At 55.0% G+C, this 11957-nt stretch overlaps 2 protein-coding genes across 3 annotated transcripts in view; one reads left to right on the top strand and one right to left on the bottom strand.

Annotated features, from left to right (window-relative positions):
* Positions 1-452, top strand: part of LOC110594269 (ADP ribosylation factor like GTPase 2 binding protein) — a 7317-nt gene extending 6865 nt beyond the window's left edge. For both annotated transcript variants that reach the window (XM_044911451.1, XM_044911452.1), the window contains exon 7: positions 35-452. The gene's annotated coding sequence lies outside the window, so the exon portion shown is untranslated. The remainder of the gene's footprint in view (positions 1-34) is intronic.
* Positions 453-2492: 2040 nt separating this feature from the next.
* Positions 2493-11957, bottom strand: part of LOC110593232 (plasmolipin) — a 19030-nt gene continuing 9565 nt past the window's right edge. Inside the window, exons 2-4 of the mRNA XM_021704478.1 lie at positions 7036-7209; positions 4711-4833; positions 2493-3629 (exon numbers count right to left, since the gene is read on the bottom strand). Coding sequence (XP_021560153.1) covers positions 3513-3629; positions 4711-4833; positions 7036-7209 — 414 coding nt within the window. The 3' untranslated portion in view covers positions 2493-3512. The remainder of the gene's footprint in view (positions 3630-4710; positions 4834-7035; positions 7210-11957) is intronic.

The raw sequence follows: 11957 nt of genomic DNA on the forward strand, positions 1-11957 counted from the left end.
TCCCTTTCCTGCAGCATGTTAAGTGTTTGTACAGGTTTGCTAAAACCCTTTCTGTATAAATCAATTTGTTAGGTTTTCTGTTGGGGTAGGGTCTCTGTAGTTCCTTCCTCCTATCAAAATCTCCCTACCAAGATGGTGTTCCACTGAGCTAGTTCAGCATGAGTTAGGAGAGAGCAGACAGCTTTACTGGTCACCTGTATGCTTTGATTTAATTTAGCACAGTATTTCGTAGAAATTACTGACCAGAAAACACGGATGTCCCATCTCTAGAAAGAAAGAACATGGTATTTCAATTCCCAGTGTGTACCCTCTGTATTGTTTTTAAGTAAAAATGAGACTCTATACGGATTTCAATCACCTGTTCTGGTTTTAAAGTATGAGCTATATGGACTGTGTTTTTCTGTACTGATGTATGGCGCTTATTAAATACTTTTGTACCATGAGTAAACCTGGAGGTGCGTTGCAAGAACTGTGATTCTTCACAGGGTCTTCCCTTCTTTACTGTCGTGGCTGCCATTGGGTCACTGCTACTCTGGTCTTTCACCCCTTTCAAGCCGAAGACTTGCCAGCTTTTTCAAATGCTGCCTCTCCTGGCCTTGCTTTCCCTTCTTGCCCTTTTGATAAAGAGGCCTGCGCACTGTAGGCCCAGCATGTTCGAAATACTTGATGAAGACCTGTTGGTCGGTCTGCCTGGTGGGGAAAAAGCCATGGATGTCGACAAGTCCAAAGAATCACTTATGAAAAACGAAAATAGAGGCAAATGGTTCTTTTCCACTCAGAGGGAAAAAAAAAGCAGGAAGCCTGTTGTAGCTAAATATTAGCAGATAGGCTTTCTGATTTCTTATAAAACAAACTAGTGGGGCACCTGGGTGGCTCAGTTGATTAAGCGTCTGCTTTCGGCTCAGGTCATGATCCCAGGGGTCCCAGGATTGAGCCTGCATCGGGCTCCCTGCTCAGCAGGGAGTCTGCTTCTCCCTCTCCCCCTGCTCATGCTTGCATTCGCTCTGCAATAAAATCTTAAAAAAAACCCAAAAAACAAAAAAACCACGAACTAGAAGCCTGTCTCTGTCCACACAGGAACTTCTGTTCTCGTGTGTCACCTCTGAGGGGCTCAGGGCTGGTGGGGCCTCCTCACCCGTGGAAAGCAATATTCACCTGAATGGGGTCGAAGGATCGGGGAGGCACGGGCCTGAACCAAAAGGGAGGAGTCTGAGCACACTGACATCTGCAAGGGAGTAGACTGTTGTAGCAGGTCAGAAACCTTGAAGACTTCCTTACGATTTTGTGTCCTCTTTAGCCTCAAAAGAAAATGGGTCGATCCTTAAGACTGAACTCTCTTCTCTGGTTGAATCCTGGAACAACTAGAAACTGATCAAATTCTGAGACACTTGAGAGTAAAAAGGGCTGCTGTTTGTGTTTCCAACAGGCAGGAACTGGACCTGTCCGGGGCTGACTGGGACGTGGGTGTCTGGCCACACCCCCAAGCCGCCCCCCCCCCCCCCCGCAGCCCTTGCCACAACTGTGCAACTCGCTGTCCGGCCGTCTGCAGGGCTGTCCCAAGACCCCGCCCCCCCCATACCTGAGATCATGGATAGCACCGGACATTCTCTACTGTGTTTTCCCCTCTACATCCCCCCCATGATAAAAGTTCAATTTCAAAAGGCATAGTAAGAGATAAAATAAAACCATTCTAACAACATACTGTTAACGAAAGTTACGTGAGTGTGGTCTCTCAAGATCTCTTACTGTCCTGTACTCTTCTGATGACGGGAGCTGACACAGCGCTGACAGGAGAGGAGAAGGGAGGAGGAGGGCACAGGAGCCGGGAGCAGAGCGACCTTGCTGTCAGCCTTCTCAGGAGGATCATCTGCTTCCCGACCACCGTTGGCCACAAGTCACAGAAACCACAGAACGTCAGAATGTGGATCAGGAGACCGCTGTATTTACATTCTGATTGTCCCCGGGTTGTCCAAAAAGGACCCAGGGGTGCCCAAAAATGCCTTCAGCTGATGATTCAAAGCATGTGACTTGGTGGCAGCAGAAGCACGAGCTCAGTCAGGAGGACTGCCCCTCACTGTGGTCTGCGCCGGCTTCCCGAATCAAGCGTGGCCATCGGCTTTGATGACATGCTCCCTGAATTGCACAAAACCTTCCAGGGAGCTGACAGGAGGGCAATCTTGAGTCCAGCAAGATGACCTAATGAGCCTAAAGCTAGAGTCATGATCTAGTATTCAACTGAGACCCTTGTGAGAGTAAAAGGGGCTGTTCAACCTGTCGGGACACACGGCATTAGGCAGGGCTGTCCCCGGCAGGGCAGGCAGGATGTGGGTCAGGCCGCCTCCGGTCAAGGACGTCACGGGTGCTGCTGAGCGACTCCAGGACCGGACCTGCCCTCCACAGGCATCTGGAACCCCTGTCACTGCCATCCTTACCTGCACCTTCCCAGAATTTATAAGCATCTACAACCAGGATTACCCAACACCTTTTCCAAATCAGTTCTTCCATCTTTATTTTTGTAAAAAAAAAAAAAACCAAGAAAACAAAGTCACCACCAAGCACAGGACAACTCACCAGGCAAGGTCCTGGTTCCCTCTCCCTCCTCCATGGCCCTGGTGCCTCATCAGCAGGGTCAGGGAAGCAGTCAGCATGGTTAGCTTTTCCCCAGGGGAGTATTACAAACAAGGGCTGGGGAGAGGGAGGAAGGCTGGCTGGGTATTTCATCACTGAGAAGTTGCTTCCAACTGATTGTTTGAAATCAGTCGCACATTTGGAATGCAGGAAAGGAAGACCATGCCGTCAGATACCATAACCCTCTTTCCACAAAGGTCCCCCTTGAAGCAGCCTCTGGTTTGGGGGAGGGTCAAGTCAGAATTGTGTTTTAAGGTGGTGGTTGTGGGGGGCACGTGGGGGGATCAGCCAGTTAAGTGGCCAACTCTTGATCTCAGCTCAGGTCTCAGAGTCGTGAGTTCAAGCCCTGCACTGGGCTCCACGCGGGGCATGGAGCCTACTTACGAAGAAACAAATTGTGTTTTAAGGAATCAGACCGGTTTCGAAAACTTGCTCTGCAGTCCCAGAACAAAGACTAAGATAAATACATGTAGCTTGTTAGGCTTATTCTACGGAGGGTCGGGGCTGCAGGTCTGGAGTCCTTGTTAGTGCACTTAGTGTTGGTGAGAAGCCTGGGCCCCAGCCTGGGACACTGAAGTCAAAAGACAAAGCAGAGACACTGACAGCCCCGTATCCCCCGTCACCTTCCACTAAATACGGACGATGGGCAGACGGTCTCAGCCACTGGCCTCCTTCCAGCCCCTGTGCGTGCTGACTTGGGCCAAACCAGAGGATGGATCCTGATTCCTTAGGAGTGCTGGGTGAGCCCAAGTCTGACGAGCAGAGCAAGTGTAGTCCCTTCCAGGCCGACTCCACAGAGGGCTCAGGCCTCGGGCTCACGGGCCGCCCCACGCTGGGACCCGGCTGCAGCCTTCAGCCCCAAGGTGGGCCATGGCACGGGCGGTCTAGGCGTAGCCCCCAGCCATCTGACTGGTGGCTGCATTGCTGCCCACTCCCCGCCAGGCCTGGAAGCTGAAGAAAGCGCTCACTCCGTAGGCAATCATCACTAAACACGAAAAAAACTGGAAGAGGAAGACACCAGAGCGGAGTCAGTGTGCAGCGTGGCCCGGGGCGGGGTGGGGGGGCCACAGGGGGGACAGATACGAGCCCCAGACAGCCTCAGACAGGCACACACACACACCCGGAGTAGTGCCGCCCCCCAGTTAACTAGAACAAGCCGCTCTGGAAGCCACGCCAACTCCAATTAGCCACACACTCATTTCCCACGTATTTGTGGGGGTGCCGACGTTATATTCTTGTGGGGGAAACCATGACTAACCACGCAGGCAAGGTAGATCAAACTGTGACACGGGCTATTGGACAATGTGCTGAGAGTGACCGAGGTGTAGGAACTCCCAGAGACACACATCAGGGACTTAGTTTTAAAAAGACAACGTTCAAAAGGTACCCAAGGAATTTTCTGGAATCAGTTCAAAGATGCCCTGCAGCCACATTCTGAAACTGAGGAAACCCACACCCTGGTCTCGCTCCTGCCCTACCCTGGACTGCGCCTTGGTGTGTTCACCTCTCTGAGCCTCAGTTTCCTTGTCTGTCCAGAGGGGACAGGACTGGTAGTTCCTGTCCCCTCACTGTGGGAGTCAGGGGGTCCTGTGAGGAAATGTCTGTGCAGGGCCCGTGGACTGAGGCGTGACAGGTGTGGACGAGGGTCACTGGTCTGCCGCTGGCTGCTTGATGTGGATGGAGCCCAAGTTTGGGCTTCCTGAGAGCTGTAAATCCCCCCAAATGGTTTCAACCAAAAGGTCTGCATGCACCCTTTTCAAGAAGGGTGGGCAGTTTTTAACAGATTCTCCAAGGGGGCACAGGACTCTAAGTCAGTATGGAGCACCTGCTTGCCAGCAAAGTTCAACAATGAACCCAAAACTTCCATTTATCATCAAAAGTATTTCCCAAGCGTTCCGGTTCCTTGAGGTTTACTGCCAATTATGGAAGACAAAGCTCAGTGTCCCCGAGAAGGAGGTCCCTCGGGGGTGGCAGGTGCTGGCCTCAGACCAGAGAGTGGTAGAAGTCCAGGGGCACAGACTTGGTTTGACCCATTCCCTGCCCCCATCACTGCCAAGAGCGCCCCCGGGGAACCATACTCACAGAGGCCGCCGCACGCTGGTTATAGGGCCGGGTGCCCTTCAGTGACGTCAGCTCGACGGCGGCAGAGCAGGTGATGAAGGCCGTGATGTAGAGAACAGTGGCGCCCACGTTGAATATCATTAACTGGAGGGTAGGGGGAGAGGAGAACAGGCTTAAGACGGCAGACTCTTACAGTAAGTGTGGAACCTCTTGGTTCCCCCACACATACCTGGCACACCCCTTTAGTATCCAGAACAGGGGCTGGGCTCAAGGATGGGGACGGATACTACACTCCTCGGGATGGCAATCCACATGGGGTCAACCCGGAGGCCATCTGAGCGGGGAGCATAAACACACTGAGAAGAGGAAGACACCAGAGCGGGGGGTCTGAGAGGGGAGGGGAAATGATGAGAAGGCCTGAAGTGATCTGGTCAGGGGCGGTGACAGCCCCACAAGGCAAAACCCCATTCCCAATGGCAGGAGACCAAGCCAAGGCCATCTCTGAGAGCACCAGCTAAAGAATTCCAGGGCCACACTCTTCCATGCAAGCTTGACCCCCTTGGCACTGTAGGTCTTGGTCCTGAGGCTGGCCCTGGGAAGACCTCCCATTCCTCTCTGCCTCCAGGGGGAGCAATCTGTGTCTGCCTTTGGGCCACATCCTAGGCTCAAGGCCGCCACATCAAATGCCAGGGTGAGGACCCAGCAGAATTCTGGGCCACTCTGGCAGAAAGGACCCTCAGCTGACATTCAGGCCCGAGTCCCATTTCCCCAACCGCTTGGCCCCTGGAGCCAGTAAACAGTCTTAGCAGAGACTGCAAACTGGTGGACCTCAGGCACATTTGGTTCAACCTATATAGATTAAAAAAAAAAAAAATTGCCAACATTCTAAAATGAGATTTCATATGAAAAGCTGACGATCTCCTATAAAACTTTCAATCTTAAAATATTAAGATTTGGCACCAAGGGGCCCACTCCCACTGAGAGTAGGAGCCGGGCAGAGGTGGTTCCCTATGGAGAGGCGGGTACAGGTTCTCCAGAACCCCTTCTTGACCTATTTCACTCACTCACCTTGCCCAGGCCCCATAGGGGGCTTGTAGCCCCCATCCCAGAAAATGCCAATTTGACAAACCCAATCCAGTCATCTCTAGATGCAGTCAAGCTTCATCTGCTAATAGGCCCAGGAGTCTAAGAGACACTGCCCTGCTATCTTGGCCCAGGAAAGGAGCCTCCTTCCAACAACAGCTGTGGCCGGAGCCCCAGATCTGTGCTCAGAGACACCGAGGCCCCCGCCATCTTGGGAGATTTCTTTCTTCAAAGCTCCTAGGACATGGGGCCAGGGCTGGACCCTAGCCAGGAAGTCCGGCCGTCCCCTCCTCATCCCAGGATCTTCCCTCCAAGCCCAGCGCCCACCACAAACACTGCCTGGCTCCTGCCAGTGATGTCAAGATCTAACAAACCCGTTCTGTCTTGAGGATGACTCACGTTTCCTCAGTTTAAACAGTCATTGAATTCCAAACAATGCCGCCTAGTCCCGGCCTTGCTTGCCTTACAATCATGTGCCTCTCTTGCCTCACTGCTCACTGAAAAGCCTCAGACCCCAGCTGCAGGAGTTTTCCGGGTCAGAGAAAAAAGCCCAGCAAGCTTTCTGTTATCTGGCCGGGGTACTTCCTATGGCCACTCTCAGCTCTGTGTGCCGAGGAGACTGACCTGGACAAAGCGGAGAGGCTACCCTCTCCTGGGCTGTCGGGGCCTCATCCTGGGTAATTCCTGATAGCTCAGCCCAGCCTCCAGGCTCAGGGCTGCCAGAGTCTGACAGAACTCCTGCAACACAGGTTCAAATCCCAACTGCCCCCCAAACCAGAAAAACACTTTCAAGATTCCAAATGCAGCGGGTTCTCCATTTAAGAGCCCGTCATGGGGCGCCTGGGTGGCTCAGTGGTTAAGCGTCTGCCTTTGGCTCAGGTTGTGATCCCAGGGTCCTGGGATCGAGTCCAGCATCGGGTTGCCTGCTCAGCAGGGAGCCTGCTTCTCCCTCTGCCTGCTGCTCGCTCTGCTTGTGCTCTCTCTCTCAAATAAATAAATAAAATCTAAGAAAGAAAAAAAAAAAAAAGAGCCCCTCACTTCTACTCCCTTCCCTGAAGAAAGCCAAGCCTGTGTCCTCCCTAATTTGTGGCCATCGATCCTCCCTCCCCCACTCAGCTCTGCAGCTGGCTGAGAGCCAACCCCCACCAGCCGCTTCTCATGTAGGGAAGGTGGCTCTGTCACAGCTGCTCCCAGAGGCAGAGGGGTCAGCCTGGAAGCAATGCCCCCCCCCAACACACACACCGTGCTCCCACTGGGACTCACCACCAGCGGCCAGGGCACCATGTACATTTTCATGTGCAGCTGAAACAGGTAGAGGATGAAGAAGACGATTGTCACCAGCCAGAGGAAGACAGCCACAAACATGACCCAGCCGTAGGCCGGGTACAGGTGGTACGGGGTGTCGGCAATCAGGGCCCACACCAGCAGCCCCAGCACCTGGAGGGATAAGACAGGGCCAGAGTCCCCCAGAGCCCCCACCACTCTGGCTGGACACACGGGGCTCCCTCCGCAGGACACACTTCTCCTTTAGTCAAGAAATATTTATTTGGCTCCTACTGCATACCACTGTATACCAAGCCCTTGCCTGGTAACTCCTCCTTTCGGGTCTCAGCTGAAATGTTGCACGCTATGGGACACCCTTCCTGCTCCTCCAGTCTGGGTTCTAGAACCTTCTTTTGTGCCCGCCTGGCCCCCCACCCCCACCCCAGGCACCCACCACCCAGGACCAGGATTCTGTTTCCTTCCCCTGACTTTTGAGTTCCCTGAGGGCAGGACAGTGACTGTCTCATCCACAGCTGCATCCAGGCGGCCAGTACACCTCCCATGGAGCCATCCTGGCCTCCTCCACGGCTTTCACCCCTTTCCTTGCTACCCAAGATCCCCGAGGCTGGGGCATCCTCCCTTCTCCATAAAGGCACGCTTTGGAATCTCTGGAGCTAGGCATGATTCAGCGCTGACTGCTGAGGCAGGGATGGTCTAGCGGGGGCCTTTGGAGAAAGGCTCCTTTGCTGATGAAGAAGCACAAAGACAACTGTGCCTCTTCTTCCTTGGATGGCATCCAGGCATTGTGGCAGCAAGGCTCCAGGGGACCCTGCCACAGCCAGAAAATGAGCCAACCAGCAGAGGGATCACAGAGAAGAGGCTCAGGAGCCAGATCCATCTCTGGCTGCCGGTTCTGGAGACAAAAACTCCCCTGGCCGAAAGCTCCTATACCGGCCCCTGGAGAGCTGGTGCTCACCCTGGAGCACGGCCAGCACCGGGCACCTGCTGCACATGCCCGCCCCAGTGCCCCTGCCAAGGATCAAAGGGATGTTTCCGTACCCATCCCCCTACATGTGCGCAGTCAGGGCAGGAATGACCTTAGCCAGGTGGGCCAGAAGTCCAGAAATCCCTAGGAAAACGTTCCTTTCTCCTCCTCCTGCCCCTCCTGCACAAGAGGCCTGGGAAGGGTATGGTTGGCTTTTTTCCCACTGTGAAGTGGGAGGTGGAGCCCCAGGCCTGGGAGCCAACAGCTGGGCTTCAATCCTGCCCATGCCGTGGAACCCTGGGCAAGCACCTTTCCCTCTCTGTGCAGCTCCCCCGGGGCAATTCCAGTCTCCCCGCCAAAACACAGGTCCCGGGAGGAATCCGAGCTTGGTCACTGCTCTATCTCCAGGGCCCAGCGGTGCCTAGCACATATTACCTGCTCAATACATATGTGCACAGAGCTAACGAGCCTCAGTTTCCTTATCCGTGAAATGGAGGTCAGAAACCTGCCCTGCACAGGAAGCAGGTGTGAAATCGGTGAACGTGCTGCTGGCCCTGCCCCCCTCCACCCAGGGAAAGGTCTCAGCCCATGGTGGGGGGGCTGGGGCGAGAAAGGCATCCACTCCTTCTCTCCAGCAGGGATGCCACCCACATGGCTCCCCGCCGGTCTCAGGGCTGCCCCCTTTGCGCTCCCCGCCACCCACCAGAGACGGCCTGGCAGCGGCCCGTGCGGCCCACTTTGCAGGCGAGGAAGGCGGGACAGGTGGCAGGGCCCTGCCTGCAGGAACACAAGCCGGGGGCAGAGCCGGTGAGGACCCAGAGCCGGGGTGTCTCAGCCCAGGACCCCCATTTTTTACCACTCATCCTCAGGACACCCTGCCCGAGACAGACATATCAGGGGGGCCAAGAGCCCCCAGAGCTGGGTGAGGCCACTGCTCTGAAGGAGAACCACCCCCCCAACTCAGCACTTTCCAGGACCCTCCCAGGTGAGAACTGGACTCATCAGGGACAAACAGTCATCTTTCCACTTCAGTCAGAGTCCTTATGAGCCTCCAAGCCAACGTGCTGCCTGTTCCAACCACCAGAAAGGGAAGTTAGAAAAGGCACTGAACTGAAAATCAAGAGAAGACCAATTTGGGTTCACCCTAATGTGCACCTACCAATCAATTACCGTTATGATTACTCCTAGATTTGGCCGCAACAACCACTGAATGCCCTCCGGCTCTGTGCCAGGCCTCAGGTAAGCCATGAGGTTCACGGTTTCCCCATGACCCCCTCATCGGTTGGTACTATGTATTTTCCCCATTTTCCAAACACAAGCTCAGAGGGAAATGTGGCTGTAGCCACCCAAGGTCAACCGGGGGGTAAAGAGCAGGGCAGGATTTGAACCCAGATCTGTCCTTCTCTGGAACCCAGACTAGTGAGAGTTACTTAGTGATGTGTGAAAGGCGAGAGGACACCTGAAGCTGTCTCCTGGCTCGGCCCTGCCCTCCAGCCCAGCCCCGGGTCTCCAGATCAGCAAGTGCAGCCTCTGAGAGATGAAGCCGCCAGATAAGCAGCAGGAATTTCTGGGGTTCCTCCTGGCTTTGCCAACCTGGCCCTGTGCCCTGGGAGTTGCCTCGGTTTCTGCCCTCAAACAAGGAAAGGTCCACTCATCCCCTCGGAACCAGATAGACTGGTTTTTCCCGTCCACTCTCCCCCAGCCCCAGGAATCTGAACGGAGCACCCCAGCCTAGGGCCCCAGGGAGACCCCGCTCAGGACAGGGCGGCCCCACATACACCGACCCCTCAGCAAGCCTGAGCGGCCTCCTCTCCCTCTGGCTGTGGACCCGTCCTCTAGCCAGAAGAAGGGGCCAGAGGACTTGTCCTGTGGTCCACTGTGCAAGAGTAAACCCCACTTTCCAGACAGAGGGGGACAGCAGGAGGTAGCCGAGGGTGGAGAGCAGAAGAAGGCCACCCGTCGCCAGGGCCTGGCCCAGGCTCCTCTGTCCAGGACAGTCGCCTTGCAGCTCAGATGCCCCTCTCTGGGATCATTCATTCAACAAGTATCTACCGGACACGTACTGCCTTGTGAGCCAAACAGACAAACAGCCCTGCTCACCCATTGTTCCCTCTCTACTGAGGGGACCCAGATAAAAGCCCAATGCATTGGTGAATGCAAGCGAGCCACCAGGTAAGTGCTATGGGAAAAATGCAGCTGAGAAGAGACAGGCAGTGGGGTCATTTGCAATTTCAGGTAAGAGGCCAAGAAGGATCTCACTGGGAAGGCGACCTGGGAGCAGCCGGAACAGCAAGGACTGAGGCCAGGAGAGAGGCACAGAACGGATTCTCCTTCAGGGCCTCCAGAAGACACCGACTATGCCAACATCTTGCGAACTTCTAGCCTCCAGGACTGTGAGACAGTAACTTTCTACGTAGAGTCTGAAGCCTCCCAGTTTATGGTATTTTCATTATAGCAGCCCCGGGGAAACCAATACATCTTAGCTACTCTTTGACAGCAGATGGATGTCCTGATCTGACTGTGATCCTGCCATCAGTTTTGATGGAAGGCTGGCCCACTAATTCCCTGGGTCAGGCTCCGGCCCTGCCAACTTACCAGCTACGTGACCTGGGCCAAGTCGCTGAACCTCTCTGTGCCTTAGTGTCCTCATCTTCAAAATGTGCCTACCTCAGGGGGTAGTTCTGAGATGAAAGTAATATACAGGGACGCCTGGGTGGCTCAGTTGGTCAAGTGGCTGCCTTCAGCTCAGGTCATGATCCCAGGGTCCTGGGATCGAGCCCCACATCAGGCTCCTTGCTCAGCAAGGAACCTGTTTCTCCCTCTGCCACTGCCCCTCCCTCTGCTTATGCGCACGCGCTCTCTCTCTGACAAATAAAAAATCTTAAAAAAAAAAAGGTAATATACCTAAGGGACTTACATCAACGCATTCTACTGTCATTATCAACCTGAGAGGCTGGAATGTGGGTGTTCCAATCCATTCTCTGCCCACGTTCCTAAGGTGGTAGCAGTAATTGTGTGCGCAGTTCCTAGGGGTAGGAGGCCTCACTGAGATAAAGAATATTATCTAAACTTAAGCACCAGGCGCGGTGCCTGGCAGCTAAAGGCCCCATGCCCTTGTGGGCCCCACCTGTCTTTCAGATAAGGCAGGCGGGCTTATCTGAAGGGAGGCCCCAGAAGGGCAGCCCCGCCCAAACCAGCCCAAGACCGCCTCCTGGAAGGGCACTCCCTCTGTTCCTCACAGGCTGAGGGGCTCTGGGGAGAAGCCCTCATCCTCAGACCGCAGTCTTCCCCTCAGTACAATGCGAGCAGGGAGGTTTCACTTAGTGCTCTCCAAGGCTCCCTTCAATCTGGGCCTGACACTCCTCAATTGCACACCTTCCCCAGGGGGGCCCAGAACCCTCTCCCCCTGGTACGGGAGGGACTCCACCAGCCCCAGCACTAAGCTAAGTCTTCTCCCGCCCAAAGACGGTCACTCTTCTAATCCCTCTCCACTTCCTGGGCTGGGTCAGACCCTTGTGGATTTGCTGTGTGACCTTGGGAGAGTCTCCCAAACTTTCTGGTCTGTTTCTTCATCTGACATGTGAGAGGGTTGGGCAGGTACACCCATCCTGGTCACCTCACAGGCATGTCACTGCAAGTAAAATGCCGTGAAGGAAAAAGTCAATAGCTGTAAGTGGTCAGGTGTGGTATGAGGGCTGCTGGGCTCTGGGGAGGGAGATGGGTGGGGGGGCGAACCTCCCAGAGTGGGGAGCCTCCAGGAGGGGCAGCACCTCAGAGCCTGGAGGCTGACAGTGGGGACTCAAACTCAGCCAAGGCAGGCAGGTCACAGAAATGGCCAAGGAGGGCTGGGGCGGGGGGGGGGGGGGGGGGCGCGAGGGCGGAGGGGGGCGCGGGGGGGGGGGGGGGGGGGGGGGGGGGAAGGGCCCGGGGAGAGACA

This window comes from Neomonachus schauinslandi, chromosome 16 (assembly GCF_002201575.2).
Source record: "Neomonachus schauinslandi chromosome 16, ASM220157v2, whole genome shotgun sequence".
Classification (NCBI taxonomy): Eukaryota; Metazoa; Chordata; class Mammalia; order Carnivora; family Phocidae; genus Neomonachus; species Neomonachus schauinslandi.